The sequence below is a fragment of the Scleropages formosus genome, chromosome 4 (genome assembly GCF_900964775.1).
Source record: "Scleropages formosus chromosome 4, fSclFor1.1, whole genome shotgun sequence".
NCBI classification, from domain to species: Eukaryota; Metazoa; Chordata; class Actinopteri; order Osteoglossiformes; family Osteoglossidae; genus Scleropages; species Scleropages formosus.
The window spans coordinates 29,753,447-29,777,463 of record NC_041809.1 but is presented as its reverse complement, the minus strand read 5'-3'; the positions used below and the strand labels follow the sequence as shown (position 1 = coordinate 29,777,463).

Sequence of the window (24,017 nt, the reverse complement as noted above, 5' to 3'; positions counted from 1 at the left end):
TGAGCTGAAAATATTAATATCTAGTGAAGGTGATGTGGATGTACTGTACAATGATTGGAATAATACCTCAGTTAACAAAATTCCATGTTTATTATCAACAAGCAGTCAACAAGAGTCACTGAAAATATTTAGGACTCTGGTGTGTGTATGACAGAAAATAAAGAGAAGCAATTTAACTTCTATTTTGACAACATGATGTGCTCAACTGCACATCTTGACAGTGAGTCTTAATAGGTTCCTATTTAGCAGGCTTTCGAATGGGGAAAAAACTATTTCCACATTTTTGCAGTCCTGAGACGAACAACTCAGCAGGAAACTGACATATGAGGTTAATAGTTATACTTATAGCATCATTCTGAATGCAGTGAATCATTAAGAATGTCATCACTATAGATGTACAACTTTAAAGATTGTTAAATGTGGACTAAATTTGCGCTAGAGATGAATACTTTGGATGGAGCGTGTTAATTAAACATAAGATATAGAAAGAAAAAAAAAATCTGATAATCAGCTGGATGACCCCAAAAAGTCAAAACAGACAGATGGATGTGTGTTAGAGAGGGAAGCGTGTCCACAGTCAATGTAATGCAATTAGCCAGAGAGCACGTTCAACCGGAACTCTGTCACAGGCTGAAAGCGTTAGCAATTCCCAGTGCTTGGGAATCATTACCTTAGTATGTCTGTCAGATGATGCAAAAGTCCAGCTTCAAGCATTCACTAAATTATGATTGCTTATCCTAAGGCTGACAGTGGTCTGGAGCCTATAACAGGAACACAGGGAGCCAATTTAAGCAGAATGCACTCTGGACGGGATGCCTGTCTATCACAGGGTAGCCACACACATAGAAAGGACAATCTAGAATCACTCATCCACCCGAAAGACGTTTTTGGACTGTGGGAAGAAAACACAACAAACATGGTGAGAACGTGTCAATTCCATGCAGAATGAACTGGAATCAAACCGAGGCTCAACTGCACAGCCCTGGTGCTATGAAGCACCAGCACTAGCCCCTGTACAACCTAGCTTCAAAAATATGTTTCAAATAAGGATTTTCAGTTCAATATCAAAAGCTTTTGCAAAGCTTAATGAGACAAGTGGTAAAAATCCAAATGAACAGTGCTTTACAGCTCATGTGGTCAAACAGCTTAGTAAACATCACCTCGTAATTGAATACAAAAGCTGCACGAGAGCACAAATTGCTAGCAGCCACAAACAGGCTGATTAACTGAAACAGAAAAGATGAGCAACTGCTGTTCTTCCATTTGTATTTATGCAGGAATTGACTTTTTATTGATCCAATCCAGGAACACAAGAGCTTCACTACACTCCACAAAGCCTTATGTTTGGCTCTGATGGGACTGGGAGAAGTAGTTCTGTGCCACAGGTAACCACATCTAGTCATCAATGGGATGAAAACTTTCAGCTTTGAAAAGATGCATTTTAATAAACACCTGAAACAAGAGTCGAGGCAAATAGTCACAAAAACAAATACAAGCTAAGGCCAAGAAAATTCAAGTGAAAGGCGTAGCCCTTGAAGATGTACGCACTCCACATCTTCGGTCAGCAGCAGCAGGCCTGTAAATCTACTTTCTATCTGTTCTGTGTTGTGGGGCATCGGTACCTGTACTCAACACCACGACCGCAACCATTATTTTCGTAAATTCACCCCCCTTGTGTTACAGATACACACCCGTTACTAATTGAAAAGCAAACGTAAAACCTGCAGGGCAGAGATCCTTGAGCACTACAATTTCTGTCCCCATGTGTGGAGTGTCTTTAAGAATAAAAGAGCTATAAGAACTCAACCTCTGCCACCTGCAGCTCACGCTTGCCCATCAACTGTCCACTTCTGTACAGTGTGAGAAAGGAGATTATACGCAAGTTCTGCATAGTTAACCTCTTCACAGCAAATAACGTGAATGAAGTGCGAGAACCTCAACTGAAGACCCATAATGATATTGTAACACCTGTCTAAGACCATCTATCAAATCTAACTTCAGAAATGAGAATGACTGCAGCATTAAAGTTAATGTGGGGCTTTATAGGCCAATCTTAAACACTCATTATGAGGAAATAGAATTTCAAATTTACATTTGCAAGACAGAACAGTGTTGCCTCTGAAGGATTCCAGCTGAGAAGCCAGCCCCAATCACAGAAGTGACTCCACTTTTAAGCCTTAATTGCAGTTATTCAGATGTGTTGCAGTGAGCAGACAAAATCCAGTTTCGACTAACTTTGTACAAAAATCTCATTCTTTTATTCAGCTGGATGCACGGAGATGTATTTTCCTGAAGTACAGTTTTCACAGGTACACAGTAGTACTGAAGCAGGGAATCAAACCTGTTACATTCTGGTTATGTGCTTAGTTTCATAACACCACCAAGAAATGCATTATGCAACATCTATCACTGGCATTTAACCAGCCTTAAAGGTCATGCTGTGTCCTCAGCTTTACGTTTATTGACTGAGGTGACCTGTCAATCTCCACTACAGAAAAGTGATCATTCTGGGACCAAAAGATTATTCAGTACACTATGATCAAAAAGGGTTTCAGCATGTAATGAGAATAAAAATAACCTAATAAAAATGTCAATCCTTGATCACCACCTTATCTAAAAAGCAGCTTTCAATATCAAGTAGAATACAGGCAACATACTTTAATTAAATATACAAGTGACATTTACAGAGGCAATTAACATAAAAAAATAAGACAAAACTAAACATACTGTTACTGAAAAAAATAAAACAAATATTCAGAGGTTGTAAATGCAAACAAACAATTTACCTCCTAACATGTCCTGGACATCTTAGAAATTAAAGTAAATATTCCATCAATACAAACCAATGACACTTGTCAAAAATACAAAAATAAATTGCTTCTTTAAACAGGAACAATATTAGCTTTGCAGGGTGTATATGCACAACGTGCAGAAATCTTAACAGTCCACAGCTCCATGGAGACTACTGGTATGAATTCCGAACAAATCTAAGCTCAGTTTAAGGGCGTCTTCTAGGCATCTGAGTCCATGTCGCTGTCCCCACCTATAGATCTGAATTCCTCACTGTCTTCCTCATCCTCACTCAGCTGTACTTGTGACAGGACACTGGGGCCGCGCCTCCGTGCTCCGCTCTCCTCTTCATCATCCTCCTCATCGTCTTCACTTTGCCCGTACCCCTCACCACTGGCCAGGCCGCGGGCCTGTCTCTGTGTCCGTCCCTCGGCTTCATCATAACTGCCATAGCTAACAGAGAAAGGGTAACTTGATACCAGTGGGTTAGCCCCTCACTTTTAAACTCACTCGTTTATACTTCTATTATCAGTAACACTGCCCTGCATAAGCTGGTTTTAGTAAGCTACAAAATGGTCATTTAAATACAGTAATATCGTTAAGTAGTACTCTTGGATATGGATAAAGTCTCTGTCAAATGAATGGCAGTGGCTAAGCATTCACAACAGACTGATTTATCAAGTCAAACTTGTATCAGTAAAAATGATCTAGCTTTAAAAATACAGTATAGAGACAGAGCACAGGAGATGCAAATTAGTAGCTAAAAGTATTTGCCAAATAGTCACATTAAATCTAAATGATTGATCTGGCAGGCACTTGTTATATGTATATCCTGGTAGCTATGCGCTGAGGAAAGTGCACACCTGACATTGCTGTCCTCCATTTGGCCCTCGTCCGCACCCTCGCCCTCGTATGACATCATGCTCTCTTCCTGCTCCAGCCCCATACGTGCCATCTCCTGGTGGCCCCTGGATGGGGCTCCCCTTGTCTCTACCTCACGGTCTGAGTCGCTGCCGCTCTCTGACAGGTGGATGGCTGTGGAATAATAAGAAAGGGAAGATCAGAATTCAACCACTGCCTTCTAAGTTGTATGTTTGCTGGCTCCATTACTTGCTCAATCGCACTGATCTCTTCTAAACCTTCATGTCATGTAAAAAGTAATCCTGTGGCATGTTGATCCAGGATCAAGTGGAAATAAAGGGCATGGAGCATAAAGTAGTAGATTAGAATGCACCTAGTGACAAAGGTATAGTGACACAGGAGTACGAGAGTATAAAGCCCTTGTACCCGCAAAGTTGCTCAGAGATTTTTGTAGTCCACAGTTTGCAGTTCAGGGTTTTTGCATCTTGATAAAGCACATAGACAGACTGCAGCTTCAGCATAACTCCAGGAAGGCTGAATAGCACAATAAATGCAGACAAAGGGAAGTGTTTTGTCTCTAAACCCACAGGAGAAAGGGTTGTCGCCCTCCTCTTCACTGGCGTCATCCTCCCCATCAGACATAAGCAGGTCTTGATACAGCACACTGGCTTGGGCAGGACGGCTGGAACCCTCATCCTCCTCGTCGTCCTCATCGTGTCCATGCAGACGCCTTCTTGGCGGCAGCAGCATGTCCTCATCATCATCCTCATCCTCAAGGTCACCTTCGCCATCTTCTGCCTAAGAAAAGAAGATGACAAAAAAGTAACAGTAAGTCTATTTGACAAACATAAATCTAGAAAACAAGACCTGCGCCAAAAAGTTACTGTACAAACACAAAACTAACAGACACAATACAATTGCCTTATTTTTCCTCGGACCCAGAAATCAGACAAAGTGTGACAAAACAGCCATCTTTAAAAGACACATCAGTACTGCACTAATCTGCAGCCATGCCTGATCTGTCAAGAAAGCCACCAGAAGAGACAGAAATGGAAGCCAGAGGAAGCAGTGAGGAACCCCTCGACCACCTGCCCCCAACCCCCATCTTTTCTTCCTTCTCCATAAGTCTTACAGGAGCTGGGGTCTTGGGTTTGCCATCGTCATCCTCCTCAAACCCTTCGATGTCCACATCTGATTCCTCTTCGCCTAGCCTCCCGCGCCCATGGCGGCCCTGAGGGACACAGATGGGGGTTGTAGGGCGTTGAGGGACAAAAGCCAGGAGAAACAGCCAGGTGAAAGGGAAGGGAAGGGTGGCGCAAAAGAAAAAGGGAAATCAGCCAACCCGTAGTAATCGAACAGAAGTAGATCATGTGAAAAGGCAGAGGGGGAAACGGCAGGACAACAGCGAAGAAACCTCTCTTTTTCCCTAAACCTGACACAACTGAAAATCCCCTGAAATCACAGACCCACACACACACATACGCACAAACACAGCAGCCCAGTCTCAATCCACAATACACCAATAGAGAGAGAGACAGATGAGATGGCTGTGTGTGCAGGAGAGGGGATGGAGGAGAGGTGGCCCTGGATTGAGAACGTGTTCCCCACCGTCTCTCTCCCCATACCTGCCCCCCCCTCTTCTCGGGGGTAGAGGCGGGAGGGCCATCCACGAACAGGCTGGCCTCCCTGTGTAGACCCATTGAATTGCTGCTGTCATAGAGGTCTGGAGGCTACAAGGAAGAAGACAGAAAAGAGAGAAAAGGGCGGAGGGCATACAGCAAAAGAGGCAGCAAGAGGGCCAGATCCCAGGATGGCAGGAAAAAGGACAGGGGTGAGAGCACAGAAATGGCTTGAGCTTTGGTCCTCGTGGGAAGTATCACACCCAGAGTATACAACATCGTGAGGCCAAGGAAGTGAAGGCAGAAAAAGACAATCAGGTATGAACTAACAGAGGAAGCCTGCATCGCACCATTTTTGTGGCCTTATGTTGGCAGGTACCTGTGGGGTATAGGGGCCGGGGGTCATTGGGTCCAGGCTCTCAAGGTCAGCTGCATCAAGGGCTGCTTCCTTGGCAGTGGAGATATCCTTCTCCAGCTGAGTCAGGTGCTCATCGTACTGGAATGACATCCATGCAGACCACTTAGTGATGCCCTAACCCGACCGTTCTAAACTACCCAGAAAAGAAAATGCACTCATGCACACAGAAGCAATTACAGACATTACATTAATTTACAGTGAAAAGGGTTTTATCCAAAGGGACTTGGAACAGCTTACAAATTTCACAGATCTTAAACTATATCCATTTATTCAGCAACATGTACAATAAAGCAGGCACCCACTGTGTACATTTCCTCCCTAGAGGAATATAAATTTAGAGCTGTTTGATCCTAGGTCCAGTTCCTTCACACAAAGCAGCACACAATTGCACACACTAATTCCATTTGCAGCAGCTCACCTCTGCCAGAGTCTGCTTACACACATTCACAATTTCCAAGGCAGTCTTGGTGTAAGGGCTGTCGGAGCCTGAAAAACAGACTGAATTTGTGGTAGCACTAGCAAAAGAAATGAGTCGGATATTGATTTTTCAGCTTTACATTCTAAGTTCTTCATTATGCCCCACTTACCATTATACTTTACGCTGTTGGTGTGGATAAGACTGACATCGTTCAGGAATGTCTCTCGATTCTGGTACTTATGCTTTGAGATGTTCTGTGCAGAAACAGGGAAGCAATAGGAAATGTTCCAAATGGTGAAACTAAATGAAGACTACAAGTTTTCATTCTAACCTAGTAAACTGGAGGAGCCAGAACAGTCAGCAAGATACACTATACATGTGTAAGAACATAAGAACCAAATATTGCAGACAGATTTCACCACATGTAGTCCTTTATGAAATGGGATTTACACACAGCCAGCAATGTGTCAGAGCCATTAAGCACAGCAGGAATCTGTCTCTTCTCACCTTGCGAATGTTCTCCAGGTCCATAGGGTTGGCAATCACCTTGTAATAATCTGGTACAAACTTCTTATTTACAGGATGATGGAAGGGCCACGACTGAAGAGTGGAGCAAAGGAGAATTAGAAGTAAAAGATATGTGACATGTAGAAACACTAACATTATTTCATAAAGCACTTATTCAGTATATATAAACTTTTTACACTATTTCAGCGAAACCCAAATGCTGTTCATTTAATTTTAAAGCAATGCCATAAAAAGTCTTGCTTGCAATACTCTTAGAATGGATGAGAACTCACATCTGGGACAGCCATCATCTTCTGGGTGACAATGTTGTCCAAGATAAAGGAGAAGGCCACTTGATCGTCGTCATCTAACAGGGGATTGATGGCTTTCTCCAGCCTTACCAGTCTGTCCTCTTTCTGTAATGGAGACATGGAACAAACATGAAAGGGAGTTAAAAGTAGCAAGAAATGAGAAAAGACAGTGAAGGGAAGAGTACTACACAGGAACTAACGAAAAAAGACATGGGGAGTGCAGAGAAACTGATCAAATATTAATATTTTTGTTGACATCCAGTAAGTTGCCATGTAGAAAATGCACATACACAAGTATCATCCACCATGTTATCTATTATAACAATAGTTATAAAAAAAAAAAAAAAAAAAAAAACTGTATATAAAACAGTGATGCTCAATAACTCTTCAAGCTGAGAGTTGGCAGACAACCATGTCAATTTTCCGTCATATTAAACTGGATTTTTCCTGAGTGGAAAAAAAAGCAATGCATTTTTGCCCAAAATATGACTGATTATTTTTGGAAATATGCCAGAAATTATCAATTTACCCACTGCTCATTAATTAGTTAATTTTTCAATAGGTTTATGCTGTAATATCTGCAAAAAAACATTCCTGATGTTAATTTCAAAAGAGGAAAAACATGTGACTGAAAAAAGTTGTGGCTGGGAATTCCTGATACATGTTGGTTCAAACAGGTAGTGATCAAACCTCTTTGAGCTTCTCATCACAGAGGTCCAACATGGACTGGGCCACCTGGGTGAGAGGGTGTTTCGCACCTGCAGACACATCACAAAAGAAAATGTTCTTCAAGTGCGAGAATTGAGGCCCAGCAGTATAATTACACAACACAGAATTAAAGTTAAGAAATTACAGGTTAGCTGAAACCTTTATCGGAACCACTTTACTGAAAATGTGACACTATTTAAACAGCTGAACATTTTACAAGAGCAATGCCAAAGAAGATTTCAGGTTTGGGGGCTTTATATGGGAAGTCCTGTTGCTTAATCACCACCCCTGTGGCTGAGATTTTAATTAGGATTTACTGGACTAAAAAAAAATTATTAGAAGTGTGTTTTAATATTAAGAGGCCACAAACGAATGAAAGAAATAGTTAACTAAAATAATAACCAAAGAATTATTTGAGAAAAACAACTTTTTTGTTAAAATATGACCTTAAAACATGTTCAACTGAGAGATCAAGCCATAAGAAACCAGCATACACAGGAGATGAGCAAGTGTTCTATGCTCTCTGCAGCCCCAGGTTATATCTTGAGACCTACCGTTGTATGTGGCACTGTTCTTGACAATTAGTTCTACACTCTCACGGAACTCTTCTCGCGAGGGGTACATGCGCTTCCGCACGTTCTCCCGTAGTGTCTGCAAGTCCATGGGCCTTGTGATGATCTTGTAGTAGTCCTTTACCACCTTGCCATTGACAGGAGTGTGAAATGGATACGTCTAGGGGGAAAAAAAGTACCATTCCAGGTATGAATAATCATTATATCAACAACACCTACAGTTTGTAGCATGTGTCGTATACACATACAAGTAGTATCTAAAAGAGTGAGAAATACAAAAAAAAAAAAAAAGACCTTACATTAGGGTGGTCCCGCATGTCATTGATGATGCCCTCTAGAATAGATGACAACGTGACCATGGGGTCAGTCCGTCGCCTGTGGATGGACTTGTGAGGTTTCTGTAAGAAAGGGAAAGGAAAATTACAATCATGCACGTTGCCAAGAAACAAATTACGATTGCAGAATGACTCCAATCAACAAACAGGACGTGTCTTACACCAAAGAATGATACCAGAGAAAAAGACATGGCACAAGGAGGCTCACGTTCAAGTAGTCACAGTGCACTGTGGTTCCCACGCGCCTCTTCTTCTTGGGTGGTAGCTGCTGTTTGGGGAACTTCAGTACTAGAGACTTCCTGCGTACCTCGTCAGCACTGAAAGCAAAGTGCCAAATGCTTATAATGGAGCTTCACAGGCAACCGCCAATGTCATCTAAACTGGAGTTCTGAGACACAGTGGACCATATCACAGTCTCTCACCTTGAGAGATCTGTAGACTTAACTGTTAAGTCTGCTAAAACTGGAGATTTAAATTAAAATTCTACATGCAGATTTTGACATACCTCTCAATGAGTTGTTTTCCCAAAACAATCTTGGTACCCTCAACTTTAATCAGCTCCTCATTATCATTGTGGATGACTGTTTTCTCCAGTTCTTCCTCCTGCTCTTCTGTCATTGCCACCGGGTTGGAAGGTGGAGCGTTGGTTTGGTAGTATAGTGGACAGAACTTGTTGGTGCGCATGTGGCCTATGGCACCGCAAGCACCGCACTTCAGCTGGTTGTACAAAGGAAGGTGAGGAAAGATGAGGATTAATATACAAATAAAGAAACAGGGGGTTTGAAAAATGAAGTTGTCCAGTCTTTGCCCAAACTGCTCCATAATACCTTAAGGTCAGGACGTTCTTTGACCTTCTTGGCTTTCTTCTCAGGGGGTCCCTTAAACTTATCCTTCTCCTGGTTACGTTTGAGTCGTCTCAGCTGTTCTTGGATGCGCCGTCGCTCCTTCCTCATCTCCTCTCGGTGTTGCTCATCAAAGAGTGCAAACTTCCGTCTGGAGCCAATGGGGGCAAGTCAGATTGAAGAGAACCACTGCTTCCCTGTACCCAATGGCAGAGAAGTGTTCAGACCAGCACAGATGGAGTAACTCACATAAACTCGTCATCCTTGGTAGTACGGATACGGGTGTACGCATCAATGACAGCGGGCTTGCGGACCGTCTCGCAGCGCACATATTCCTTGCCGTCCTCATCCCTAAAGGTGCGGTATATCTTTAGCCTTCTTCCAGTGGCAGAGGAGGTCAGGCTGGTAACAGAAGAGGCATCATCATCTTTGTGGGAGCTGGTAGAGTGGGCACTTGCTGCAGAACAAAAAAAAAGAAAACACCTCACTTTAGCCACAAAGGGAAACGGCCTTGCCATGACAAGTTCATGCCTAGGATCATCGCATCATAAAACCACATATGGGACAAGCCACACATGCCAGATACTCACACAACCCCTTGCGGCGTTCTTTCCGCCCCTTGTCTCGGTCACTCTCTTCCCCCATCAGCATCCTCTGCAGCTGCTTTCTCTCCTGCTCCTCCCTCTCATGGGAGAGTTGGGAGCTTGTCTTCTTGTTCTGCAGCATATTCTCAATATTCTTGCCCATTTCTTCAAAGTCGCTGTCTTCAGCCGAACTGCTGTCTGTGTCTGTTGAGAGGACCTCAGTTGACTCCAGAACCCTGGGTTTGGAGAGCAAAGAACTTTAATATCTAACAAGCATAAAGATCCAAGTAGGACACAAGAACCAACAGACAGGTATGGTTTTCAACATATATCAAGTTTTGCTGATGTGATCTTGTCTTAGTTTACAAACATAAGAAGGGTGATTAAGACCACATCGTGAAATATGGAAGAGTAGGTGGATCTTACTTGTTCTGCAAGTCAAAGATTCTTTGACATTCCTCCTTGTAGCGCTCCTGATGTTCTGCCACTGAAAAGCGTGACCCTCGAGCAAACTTGCTCATTGGTCCCTCGCCTGAGCGTGCCTGTTCTGTGGACATGGTACGTACCACGTCGATAACCTCCCAACGCGATAGCTTCTTAATCTGCAGGGAAATGCACAGACTGACTGCAGGTAGGCTATTTACAATCATTAACTGTTTTGGTGTTTTAAAGTCTTTGGACTTCTAAAAATGAAACTATACTGTCATGAGGACTGCATAAAGACCCCACACATCAGTATGTAAGCAGCTGAGGCAGGTAAATAAGACATAGTTTACCTCTTCTTCCGGGACCCCAAATTTGCGCAGCAGTTGCTTGGCATTCTTGAGAGACAGACGTCTCAGGTCAGCATCTGTGCCTGTCACAGTTTTCTTGGCTGGCTGAGGTTCCTTGTCATCCTAAACAGGTCAGGGGTTTGCAGAAGACATGAAATAGTTCATCATGACACACCTACTTCAGTTCCAATGGTGCTACAGAGGTCACTGGCAAAATGACCAAAGACAAAACTCAACAGAATGACGAATTAAAAAAAATTCTGGGCTTATTGCCATATTTGACTTTTTGTAACGGGCTGTTCGTTCCCTGTATGACCGGAGCAGGAGCTTGGTTCGCATTGCCGGCAGTAAGTCAGACCTGTTCCCGGTGCATGTTGGACTCCGCCAGGGCTGCCCTTTGTCACCGATTCTGTTCATTATCTTTATGGACAGAATTTCTAGGCGCAGCCAGGGAACGGAGGGTGTCTGTTTTGGTGGCCGCGAGATCTCGTCTCTGCTTTTTGCGAACGATGTGGTCCTGTTGGCTTCATCAAGTCAAGACTTGCAGCGTGCACTGGGGAGGTTTGCAGCCGAGTGCGAAGCGGCGGGGATGAGAATCAGCACCTCCAAATCCAAGGCCATGGTTCTCAGTCGGAAAAAGGTGGATTGCCCCCTTCGGGTTAGGGGGAAGTTGCTCCCTCAAGTGGAGGAGTTTAAGTATCTCGGGGTCTTGTTCACGAGCGAGGGAAAAATGGAGCGGCAGGTTGACAGACGGATCGGTGCGGCATCTGCAGTAATGCGGTCATTGTACCGGTCTGCTGTGGTGAAGAGGGAGCTGAGTCGTAAGGCGAAGCTCTCAATTTACCGGTCGATCTACGTTCCTACCCTCACCTATGGTCATGAACTCTGGATCATGACCGAAAAAATGAGATCGTGGATACAAGCGGCAGAAATGAGTTTCCTCCGCAGAGTGGCTGGGCGCACCCTTAGGGATAGGGTGAGGAGCTCAGTCACCCGGGAGGAGCTCGGAGTAGAGCCGCTGCTCCTCCGCATCGAGAGGAGCCAGTTGAGGTGGCTCGGGCATCTGTTCCGGATGCCTCCTGGACGCCTCCCTGGGGAGGTGTTCCGGGCTCGTCCTACTGGGAGGAGGCCTCGGGGCAGACCCAGGACACGTTGGAGAGACTATGTCTCCCGGCTGGCCTGGGAACGCCTTGGGGTTTCCCCAGAGGAACTGGAGGAGGTGTGCGGGGAGAGGGAAGTCTGGAGGACTCTGCTCGGACTGCTGCCCCCGCGACCCGGCCCCGGATAGCGGAAGAAGATGGATGAATGGACTTTTTGTATAAAGGAATCTCTACAAACACTGATTATGTGAGCAACAATAACCATAAAATTCATAATGTCTTCAGAACAATTTCTGCCACAGAACTCTTAAAACCAATTAATAAAGAGTCCTACTCACACATTTCAAAACGTGATATATGAATCTTTCTGATACATTGTATTACTCAGCACAGATGACTGGTCTCATTTATGATACTTGTCAGAACTGTCAGTGATGCAATATTGTTTACATTCTGCACCCACTTGCATAATAATAAATTAGTCTAGCTTGAGCTCTCAATATTTGGATCAAAAGTTAAAGTGATGTCAAATTTAGCAGATTTTGTTCTGCTTTATTTATACCAAACCACTAAATTAGCTGGTTTCATGCCAAAAAGTGAAACATTAAAAGGAAGAAATTTAATGGTTGAACTAATTAAAATGAAGTAAGAGGCATTCAACTTTCAGGTTGGCAGTTTTTTACCAACAGGTTATATATACACTACTATACTATTCTTAACATTAAATGTTTTTTTTTCATGGAAAGTAAAAAAGAAAAAAAAAAAAAAAAAAAGAGAGCAATGCGAAAAAGGGAGATTTAGGGGACCAACCTTCTGCTGTGTCGGTTTGTTGGGAACCTTGACATAGGAGAAACCCTCCCCGCAGCCAGTTGGGTCTGCTACGCCTGTGACTTCCAGCAGGCACTTCCCCTTCATGGCAGCAATGAAGGCTCGTGTGGTGTTCCAGGGGGCCGTGCGCACCTGAGAGCGTGGAGCAGGGTGACTGATGGTATTAACAGTACACTCCATTTTTCTGCAACAAGAGTATCCTCAGTTCCATAGAGTGGAAACAGCATTACCTCATCATCTATCTTCATCTGGAAGTCTTCTTCATTCTCCTCCTCTGGTGCAAAGAAGGACTTCTCTCCATATCCAGCATCCTAAGAAAAAGACAAAACATGCAAAGAATGAACAAACAACATGTTCTGCCAGCCTTTTAAGAGAAATATTAACAGTGCAGAGATAAGGAAGTGGATATTTTCATGTTTCAGCAATGCTGTGCCAATCATCCATTCATTTTAAGTGCTTTTGAAAAAATCTTTGATGGGGGGGGTACAAACTGGTCCGTGTTCCTTAGCGTGGGTGTGACGGCTGAGTTTCTTTTCCCCTCGCTAATCATAGTGACATTATTGACGGAATTGAGTAAACTGCTTTCTATTCAAAATGTTTGCGTTTTAAATGGAGACAGCGTCACATAAGATGAAAGTGGCTCACAGCTTACACACCAGAGGAGGCGTGACCCAGCGTTCACCCTTCTCAAACTGACGTGGGTGTGTTGCTTTGAGGGGAAGTTTAATAACTAGCCAATTGGCTCTGACTGACTAGGAGAAAAAGAGGCAAAAACCAGAAAAATCTACCATCTGCCCCACACTGGCACCCCCAAAAGAACCAATGCTGTACCAGTATTTTACAAGTTTGTTCAATGGTACTATTTATTTTTCAGAGGTGAATGTTCTCCAGGGCACCATACCTATGGAGGTCAGTTTCCCCTGGCAACCTAAAAGCAACAGCAATTTTCCAGCCATTGCAGTGTTTGCTGTCACTACTGCTATAATCCAGTAGGATCTCACCTTTAGCCTCTGCTCTGCCACCAGCATGCTGTAGTAGGCACAACACTGCTCTGGGGAGACCATAGCTCGGATCTCTTCCTCTGTGGGCAGCCTGAAGTCTGGCTTCAGGACCCACCAGTTAGAGTCCATTCCTGAGAACAGCCGCAGGGTGGGAGAGAGCAAAGTGAACACCCGCTACATCCAACACTCTCCCAAAACACATCCCAGTAACCATCTACACTCTTGCCCTGTCAAAAGAATTCCCCTTTCCTTTATGTTTGATTTCTCTCTGCTCTGCATTGTGTGTATAACAGGCAAACTTAGTAATAAGCCAAAAACAAGAACTAAAATTACTGTAACTTAAAAAAAACCCCTTTAATTTCCCACAGGGAATAACAGCTAAAAGAAATTGCTAATACAGCTGAAAATAACAAACTTGCAAAACACAGAAGGATGTTCACAGTCAAAACAAAGCTGGCTTCTCATGATGCAGCTCTGAATTTTCCAAAATGGGCTTCTAGTTCGAAAAGAAATTGACACCTGCCTTCTTTGGCTTTACCATTTAACTATTCAGTTTGCTGTCCAAGATCTTTGTTGTTTCAAAGGAAAAAGAAAGAGCGCCAGGCCTACGACACGTGCAGATGTACAGTCTCTTCAGACAAGTAACAACCACAGAAGTTTAACGTATCTGGGCTTATTTGCAGACATCATAACACAACTTGATAAAACTTGTATGGTGGTTGCAAGGCTAGTTCAGAACAACTTACTGCAATCAAAATGATAAGAGACGCATGGATGAAGCTAATGTCCATCTGGGAACAGTTTACCTGTGCGCTTAAAGTCAGCACAGAGTTTAAGGCGCTTGCGGATGCTGCTCTCTGAATGAGATGGGAAGGCCTTCTTGATGTCTTCCATGCGGATTCTCCGAGGTCGATCTTTGCTCTTCCAGAACAAGCGATAAATGAACACCTACAGAGAAAGACAAAAGCACCAGCCAATAAGAGTCCAATAAGTGAGTATCTTTGTGCAGTTTTGCATACTTAAACACAGAGACAAGCTTATAAAATCACACCTCAAGAAAAATTACTCAGAACCTACAATGGAAAAACAAGAAAACAGAAAAGGCTTCTTTAAACTGTACCAGTAAAATTCTTAAAGAACTGTTCACTTTCAGGCAGTCAATAGCATAACCAAAAAGAAGCTCCTACCATTACTCACATTTCATTGGAAGACTCATCTTGTGCAGAGACACATATACCCTGCCCCCACCCCGCCTGCCTGGACTCACCTTAAAGAGTAATTACGAACCTTAATCATACTTTTCAATTTCAACCTATTTTTTTTTTAGTGTAACAACCTACATGTTGCTTTAAAGAAATAAAAAGCTGTTCGGAGTCATTATTTACCACCTTCTGTTCATATTTTAAAGCCCCTTCGTTTAGACTCTTCCGTCAAATATTTACATTTTTATTCTGAGCACATGATGAAACACAAAACACAAATAAAGCAACAAAACAACACAGGTAAAGATACAGTGTTTCACATAATCACAAAGTAAAACAGTGTTAGTTCCCAGGATCCACAGAGAAACTTGTACGTTCATCCTCTAGGACTAGTCAGTTCAATCGGTCCATAAGAGCCGAGACATTTCACCCTAGTGTTGATACATCTGTCACCCAAAAAGCCTGGAAAACTGGGGGTCTGGTCTTCATACCAGGGTGAGTGGTCAAAATGGATGAAGTCCAGATAAGTGAATATCTATCTGTATGACGTGTCCATATAGGATAGTCGTTTTTAATAATTCATTTTAAGGGTTCATGCAGCAATCACATCTTTCACATACTTTCTTGATATCAGATTTTTTTACTCTGAGGTAATGAGTGCGTTCCTCTGCTTTTACGTAGTACTCGAAACCAAAATATAAGGAACCAGTTCAAGTTGCTGCGTGTAACCTCACCCTTTCAGCACTCTGTGAAGCAGCACTAACCTTCCTCCAAAGCTTGTTTTTATGTGCATATACACATCTGTTCTACTGCGCAACTCACTGTAACTGCATGTTTCATAGTCACATGAATCGAAGGTGCCATACCTGCAGGAAGTCTCTTATGTGGGTGTTGGCTCTCTTGGAGTTGGGACCAGGTACCTCGAACAATGGACACTCCTGACCCACCACAAAGATATCCACCACTTCACGAATGTAGTAACCCTGCCGCGTGCGCAACACTAGGAAATCCGTCTCAGGCATCTTGTGCAGATAGATGGGGGCACGGAAAAGGTTGTTCTCGAAGGCCTGTGGGAGATATGGAAGGTAAACTTTAATCCTTTCATTCGTACACAAAGTGCGGTTATGAATTCATGGTGACAATGATGTGAATCTTAGAAAGCATAGGGAGTGATACAGGGTACCCTATGGTCTTCAGTCTGTGTCATTAATTCAAATATCCAATTAAACACGGCTCATTAATTTATAAGTGATTCAGAGAATACAAAACAAAATCCAAATCTAAGCAGTATATAGACCTAAAAACTAAATGGCATGCAATCTAAATTAATAAATAATGATTTTTAAAAAGCACTGTTTAACCACATATCCCAAGAGTTATCTGTAGTAACAGACCTGCAGCAGCTGGCCGGGATGCAAAGAACCAAGGAATGGCGAAGTATGGCAATAGACAGTTTCCCCATATTTACAGTCTGGTGCTCCAGGGTCTTTCCCAGGTTTCTGTGGAAAAGGAGTACAATGAAACATTGCTGCTTGGAAGCAAGTCATTAGGGAAACCTTTTCCTTAATGAAATGGCAACTCACTCTCTTGTAGTAGTTCTTGATCTTGGTGGCCATGCCTACTTGCATGATGAGAGGAGGGTATTCTTCACTGTACTCTGCTAGGATCAGGTCGCCATCCTTGCCTGTCAAGTCCTGAGCTGTACGCATGAAGAACATATCCCCCCCACCTGAAGCTTGGCGCTCCTGCTCTCGCATCTGTCGGGACAACAGCAACATCAACATCCTTTCAAACTCATTTATTGTCTTAACAGTAAAAGTGGACAGATCCAAAAAGACTGCCATTAAGAACCATAAAGACTGGCTTAAAGACTGACTCAATGCTGGATAACTGTCACAGTTGACAGACACCAAAGCAGACAACAAAGCAAGCAGTGAGGTCCTAAGATTAAAAGAGCCAACCCACCTTGGCCTTCTTTTTGATGTGTTTGAGGAGGGGCTGTACTGGATGGGGACCTGGCTGAGAAAGGGTTCCGTAAGAGTATTTCTTCAGTGATGGCCGATGGAACAGCCGCAGCTTCATGGGACCCATGTGTGTTGGGAAGAAAGGCTGCCTCAACTCCACAGCAGGAATGGAGTGCTGGTGAGAGGCAATAAGTGATTTCATAGTGTATTAGTATTCGGGCATCATCTTCACCTGTGAGAGATGTTTAAAATCCCAAGTTCCCTTCCTACACAACAGTTACTCAGGGGTCATGTCACACATCAGCAATATGAGATGTTTATGAAGTGCATACACATGCTGTAGAGAGATGATGTACAAAGTGTGCAAGAGAGCCACCCACCTGGATGATGTTGCCACCAAAAGTCCCCCTAAGACCTTGCTGCTTGGGGTAATAGAACTCATCATTGGACAGGTTCCAGGGGTCTTTTACTTCTGGTTGAGACATGTTCTGAAAAGGGTAGGGATGGGGGCAGGTTATGAAACTGATTTTAACACCGGAGGGCTTTGTAAATTAGTTTTCTCCACAGCTGATTCCTTTCTGACCTGCTGAGGCTCATCCTTGATTACACCAGTTTTTCCCAGTAGGATGCGACTCTTCTTCAGGGCTGATTCTTTCTTGTTCTCTTTGGATGGAGAGTTCGATGTTTGCTCCTCCTTCTCATCAGGGATTTCTGTGGCCAGAGACAGTGAGAGAATAATTTATAGCACTCGATGAGAGCAACTTTAGCCATCTGAGATAAAAGATCAGATGGGTGTATGCAGGTCTTAAAGGGAGGAGAGGAGGGGGGGAAAAAAGGGAAAAGAGAGAGAAAAAAAAAAAAAAGACTTAATAGCTACAGCCATTGTCTTTGTTGTGCTGTTTTTGTTCATAGAAATCTGTAAAGGAAGAGAAGTAAATGCAGTGAGAGACCGGTTTCTAGACTTCAATATTTCATCCATACCCAAAATTATGTTTTCATCATTAGGGTCCAGCGTGAGGACTGGGGGAGAAAGCAATCGATCCATGCTTTGGTCATCCCAGATGATGTTATCCTCCCAGCGTCCATACACCAACTCCTCATTATCAATTGGGAAGATGGAGAACCATGGGGAATCATCTTCATGGGAAGCTAAACAAAAGGCCAAACAAGATGTAGTGGTTACATTTCAGAACATTTTGCCTCTTTTGTGATCTCTTACCACATGTCCAGTCCTTATTTATGACTTTACATTATTTTTGAGACACTTCAGAATCTCAAGTACTCCTGTCTTTCAAATGGTCTAGAGTATTATGCTTACATTTTTATTTTTATATTCTCTTAACATTATTTCTGGATGTAGCTCCTGTGTCAAAGTGTGCAATGCTATTCAACCAGCTCCACAGTTCTTTATCAGGAAATGTCATATATCTTAGCATGAAGAAATCAAATTTTTCTATCTTTACCTGGAGCATTTTATTTCTCTGACCCACCATTTCCCAACTTCACACCTTCTTAAATAAAAAGTTTCCTATAAAGAATAATTGTTTATTGCTCTGGCGAGATGTTGAGATGGTTTCTTCTGAACATTCTAGATAACCCTGTTCTTATACAAGTATAAAAAAAGTTTCATCTAGCCTACCTTGCTGGTCCTGGTTGTGTTTGTCCCGCTTACTGGATCCAGAGCTGATAGTGGGTGCTTTTGTGATAGGAGGGGGAGTGGGGGGCACCAACTGAGAGTTACTGCGGCTAAGACCTGCGTAGGATAGATGCGTACAGTTAGTGAAGACAGATAAATCCTACCCAAAAAACATATAATAAGGCTATATGTAAACAAGACACTGCAGGTGCACATTGTCTTCTTGGTGTTTGTTGACATTAAGTGAGTAAAGTGGCTGAAGCTCAAGGACTCACCCTGCTGCGCGTTATATGCATTAGCATTGCGAGTCATGCTAGATGGCAGCCATCCTGCTAGGCTGGCACGCTGTGTCTTAGTACCCTTGTGCTTCACATCCTCTCCATTCCAGATGATATCATCTTCCCATTGCAGTTGAGTCACCATTAAGAAGAGCTCGTTCTCCAAAGTCTGGTCATCGTTATCCACATCACTCTCCTGGATAAGTACAGAACCACAGATTCAAATTACAAAGGACAGAATTATGGGCAACACACTTTAAAGCACAGTTTCAGTATTGACACACTGAAGATTTTTCTCCTTTCACTTGTAGACTACAGATAAAGCCTAGTTTTACACTGCAGGTTGCAATTCTTCTTATGCATGGTTTTGTGTCTTATTTTTTTAGCCCATTCAAGGAATTTAAAGTAAGAAGAAATACGATGCTGAATAAAATTCTGAAAAGTTGTAACATTTAAAAAAAAAAAAAAGATTGCAACATGGATTCTCAACTGATAAGGATGAAGAAGAGAGAACAATGACAATTTAAAGAAGTTCTAGTGTAGATCGGGTATCTTGCCTCTTGGGCCGGCACAGGCTTTGGTTCCTGCTCGCCTGGCTTCTCGGATGTTTCTTCTCTCAAACGGAAGCCATAGTGGAAGCCACCCCCATCTTCTGCAACACCCAGCATGTCGTACCACAGTTGGGCTGGCCCATAGCGCCATTCTGCCACCTATAACATTGAAATACATGACATTACACTTGTACCTCATCTTAGGAACACAACTGAGACAGAAGTCTTTCCCACCTTGGAACTGTTCATAAGTTCACCCACTGCATAATCAACAATTAATAATACAGCTTAATACCTTGATTTATTCACTGGTTAGGTTCTGTTAAACACCAGATAACGCTATAGCGAATAAAAATTTGCTGTGAGACGTATGTAGTCTATTTTTATCAACAGCTCATACAATGCAGGGTCTCAGAGTTCTCTACACTAAAAACAATGAGTGTGAGACAAGAAACAATGTGGACGGGATGCCGGTTTATTTTCTTTCATTAACATGAAGCCACATTAAAAGCTATGTTTACTTTAAAATTACTGAAAACTCCTCCAAAACCAGCTATTCAGTGTGTTGTTCAACTTTATACAAGGAAGGTAGTGCCATCTTAATTCTGCACATCAGGAGGCTCAGGAAAATGAAACGCATGAGGGCAAGTTGCAAAGAAATGGAGGATTACATGGGGAGAACAAATTACAAAGTTTTTCCACATAAAATGTAGACCACGTGTCTCATGATAAACTTCTATAAAAGTGGCAACGAGGCAATGAGTGATGCATTACATAAACACATTCATCAGTATCTGGCAATTTTAAGTGTCCAATCAAAAAAGCATAATCACAGACATGTTTATCTGTTTGCAACATAGTTTCTGTAAAGATTTCAGACAGAGCTACAGTACCTAAAAATATGACAGATGAAATCACACATATACAGCTCTGAGATACTGTGCTTTCAATTTATATTCTATCAGTGAGTTTTCTGCCCTCTAACAGTGAAAAGCAGAAATGCAGGTCATTTTCCCACAGCAACAAAGAAACTTCAGAATATAAAATCACAAAAATACAACCAAAATAAAGTGGGGAAGAACTAATATCTTCAAAAACATCTAACTCAAATGTTCACAACAAGAGGTACAAGTGTACACATTACTTAAATAATTCTATGGCAGAAAGTAGTGGTACTTGGTGAATACAAAACATTGAAAGTCAACAGAATCACACTGCTTGTGTGCAAACCGAGCTACACAAGAACAAAATGCGTTTCAAATCTGTGTTATATCACTTGCCAACTGTGACCGGGTGCAGCACTCGTGGAGGTAATGACCCTCTGGTAGGGAGAGTGTGAAATTGGTATAGAATTGCCCTTTTGCTGCTGACTGCACAGAGCCTATATAAATCTGCCAAGAATCTGTTGGTTACCAAGTGAAAGCGTTCAAGGGTTATGTTAATCCTCCTAGCAGCACAGACCAGCTGCCCTCTGAATTCTGACAGACTTGGAGCCATTACGTGTGCAGCCAAGGCAGAAAATCGTTAATTCCTAAATAGGAAAGAAAATGGCAAAATAAAAATAGAAACATCACCTTTGGGCGAGATTCTGGAATCTTATCCCCATCGCCAGCTGACTGAGAAAACTTGGACTCCACTGGAGCCATCATGGTAATCTGAAGAGAAACCCAGGATTTTAGACAGCCATTAAACATTAACTTAACCCATACAATAAGTTTTCCTACTTCCACAAAACACAGCAGAATGAATGACTATTTTATACTGGCTTCTTGACTCTCACTGTACATCCTGCTTCTTTTTTTAATTAAAATTAACAGAAAATTATACACTGACTTTTAGATTTGGCTGATTAATAGAAGACTACAGCATAAGACTATTTATTCTACTTTAGATTTAGTTTTTCTCCACAGTTGTTGCTTTGATAGCTCATTTTCCACATTCTAAAGGTAGATAGGTAGCTTGTACAACAACAAAATGCAAAAGATAACAAATAGCTGAAGCTGTAAAGGACTTCTTACTTTATTTGATCCTAACAACAGGCCTTCGAACTATAGGGGTCAACAAGGTTTCTCACCTCATCATCAGAAAGACACTGCTCTGGGGGTGGAGGTGGGGCATACTCATAGGCCCATCCTGATTTCTTCTCAGGGCTTGGCTCCACTGGTTCGGCCTCAGGTGGAGGCGTTCCAGGCTGTGGGTCACGGTGCTTCCGTTTGCGCTTCCTACGGGCACTACGCCAAACAGATGGCATGTTCTTCCCTGGGCCAAACAGGCGGAGGAAGCGCAGCACCTGACATGAAGGAACACAACAGATAATGGGGAAATCCATATGTGCGTATGGATGAATGAGATGCATAACCATTAACCTCACAACATTTTTCTAAGGATCAATGCCACAACTGCCAATGAAAGATACTTCTTATGTTTTATTATGTCACAATGAGAGTTAAGCACTTAGTTCCTTCTTGCCATGCTGTCCTGACTTGCAGAAAGGACAGACAGTGTTTTAAATTATTTTTTAAACAACTTATGTGAACCACTGTAATACACACAAAAGTCAAAACCTCAGTCAACAAAATGTAACAAAAAAGGCTAAATTTTGACTGTCAAAATTTCTGTCATTCAGGTTTCAAAATGCTCTTGAAAATATTACTAGATCTTGAGAGACAAAAAGCAATGCTATCAGATAGTGCCTACCTTCCCAGGCCGGAATTCGGGAAAGAGCTCAGTGACACAAGGCAGGGCCTTGGCAGCATCTCTATGCATGATGCCTGCAAGGGGCAGCGTCAGGCTACCAGGAGGCCCCCCAATCCCAGGACCCTGGGCTGGCCTGTCTGTTTCAGACTCTGAATCTGAAGAGCTGCTGAAATCCACCCTGTCACCAACAGATGATGGAGCAATGATGGAGGGCAGTATGATCCCATCTCCCTCATCCCCCACTGCTTTAAAAAAAAAAAAAAAAACACAAAAAGTAGAAGTCACATAGTGCTTCAAAGAAGGTAACATACTGTGCAAAATGTAGGTGACAACTGGTATTTTTACCATTTGCAGGCTGAGTAGATTGTTCCTCTTTCTTGCCTGAGGTCTGCAAAGTGGGTGGCGGTGGTGGGGGCATTAACTTTGCATCAATGTCTTCACAATCAGCATCATAGTCATCCTCATCATCTAGGAAACACAAGAGGATTAATGTATAGTGACAAAACCCTCATAGTGGCAGAATTTACTCTTCATTCAGCTGTCAGATTGCTGAAAACAAAGCACTTCAGACATTCATCATAGTTTGTCATATAGGTATGTCCATTTGTGCTCTCCAGACTGAAAACAAAATAAATCCCTTTCCATACCTAATAATGAGTCACTCAGTACAATAATTTTAACTGTTGCAGGTAGACATATAAAGCAGATTTAAATTCATAAAAATAATTTCTCAAAAAAATTCCCATGGATTCCTGAAGCTCCTGGATATTTAAGTAAAAACCACAAATTTTGAGTGTTCAAGACTTTTCAGGCCCATCATGATGTAAAGGTAACATTGCCTGTTGCCTTGCCTGTTCTCCTGGAGGGCTGCAGAGAGCCCATGGCTTGACGGTACTTTCTGGTCTCATCCTCGGCAACCTCATTGATGTCTGAGTAGTCCACAGCATCCTCCGTGCTTTTTACCCAGCCTGCAGGTACAGAAAAGCAGCATAGCAATGATGCAAGCATTTCTCAAAGTAAACATTTACAGGTGTCAAGCAATTCTTTTCACCTGGTAACATAATGAAAAAACTACAGTATTTTTTTCCCTGGACATGTACACACAATGTTTACATTGTAAGTGTGTACATAACATTGGGCTCAGGTGGCCTTTCAGTTCACTACTAATGTGTCCTCAGCATAATGCGTAGTGATATAAATGACGATTACTGGAACCCATGCAAGCAGTTTCACATGAAAAATCCTGAACTAAAGTATGTTTATCAAACGAATGACATGATGACACAATACAAAGCCTTACGTTACCTTCTGCATCAGTACCACTTGGATCCCTTTCCTCTTCAGCCACATCTTCCTCACTGGCAGTGATTTCAGTGATGAGCGTACCCAGGCCCAAGGACCCCAAACCAGCCAAGTGCTTCTTGGACTCCTGAGTGACAGAAAAAGGTGGCAAACATGACAATCAGATGATTAGTACCATCAGAATCAATGTGGGATTCACATGGTTTATTTTTCTGAATAACATGCAAAGCAGTCATAATCACTGTTGACATTAACCTTTGCATTTTTTGTCATCTACATTTTAAACTTAGCTTGAAATTTTTATAGGGTCTCAATTTTTTATGCTATTCTTTCTCCTTTCTTTCTGACTCACCGTATCCAGCACGCTGTCATCTTCTAGCTGACCATCTTCATTGATGTTTCCGAAAAGGAAGCCAGTGAGAGAGAATGGACGATCCTGGTCCTCATCACTGTCTGAGTCTGACATCCTAAAATGTACATGGGAAAATCAAATCCCTTGGTTCATTTTAACACTCATAATCACACATCATAATACTGCTGGGGGAAATGTGTGAATATAGCAAATATTTGCAATGTTTTTCTTTTACTTGAAACAAAACTCTAGTTTTAACAAAACTTCTGTCATCAGTTCTTTAGAAAAGACAAATAAATCCATTTACAATACATACTAAACAATACATGAGCATAAGAAGCATCCTTAGGTGCCAGTGAAGAACAGGA

General features: G+C 42.4%; 1 protein-coding gene across 5 annotated transcripts; it reads right to left on the bottom strand.

Annotated features, from left to right (window-relative positions):
* Nucleotides 1–2,254: 2,254 nt before the first annotated feature.
* taf1 (TAF1 RNA polymerase II, TATA box binding protein (TBP)-associated factor) lies at nucleotides 2,255–23,763 on the bottom strand. 5 transcript variants are annotated; one of them, XM_018752262.2, is made up of 41 exons: nucleotides 23,650–23,763; nucleotides 23,301–23,424; nucleotides 22,847–22,963; nucleotides 22,341–22,463; nucleotides 21,996–22,240; nucleotides 21,373–21,588; nucleotides 20,873–20,953; nucleotides 19,305–19,457; nucleotides 18,745–18,943; nucleotides 18,473–18,586; nucleotides 17,815–17,982; nucleotides 17,417–17,544; nucleotides 17,214–17,321; nucleotides 16,835–17,008; nucleotides 16,453–16,626; nucleotides 16,264–16,368; nucleotides 15,736–15,936; nucleotides 14,474–14,615; nucleotides 13,668–13,798; nucleotides 12,897–12,977; nucleotides 12,649–12,798; nucleotides 10,742–10,861; nucleotides 10,392–10,567; nucleotides 9,972–10,201; nucleotides 9,631–9,838; nucleotides 9,367–9,532; nucleotides 9,045–9,256; nucleotides 8,748–8,856; nucleotides 8,504–8,602; nucleotides 8,187–8,364; nucleotides 7,615–7,682; nucleotides 6,907–7,029; nucleotides 6,614–6,706; nucleotides 6,276–6,360; nucleotides 6,107–6,174; nucleotides 5,650–5,766; nucleotides 5,277–5,381; nucleotides 4,784–4,882; nucleotides 4,239–4,449; nucleotides 3,654–3,825; nucleotides 2,255–3,243 (listed from the first exon to the last, which is right to left on the bottom strand). In XM_018752262.2, exons 1-41 carry the CDS (start codon nucleotides 23,761–23,763, stop codon nucleotides 3,012–3,014), a joined length of 5,919 nt encoding a protein of 1,972 aa, XP_018607778.1. In that variant the 3' UTR covers nucleotides 2,255–3,011. The 5 variants fall into 5 exon arrangements, with proteins under 5 accessions (XP_018607778.1, XP_018607779.1, XP_018607780.1 ...); XM_018752263.2 differs by having other exon boundaries at nucleotides 21,996–22,237; XM_018752264.2 differs by lacking the exon at nucleotides 5,277–5,381.
* Between the last annotated feature and the right edge of the window lie 254 nt (nucleotides 23,764–24,017).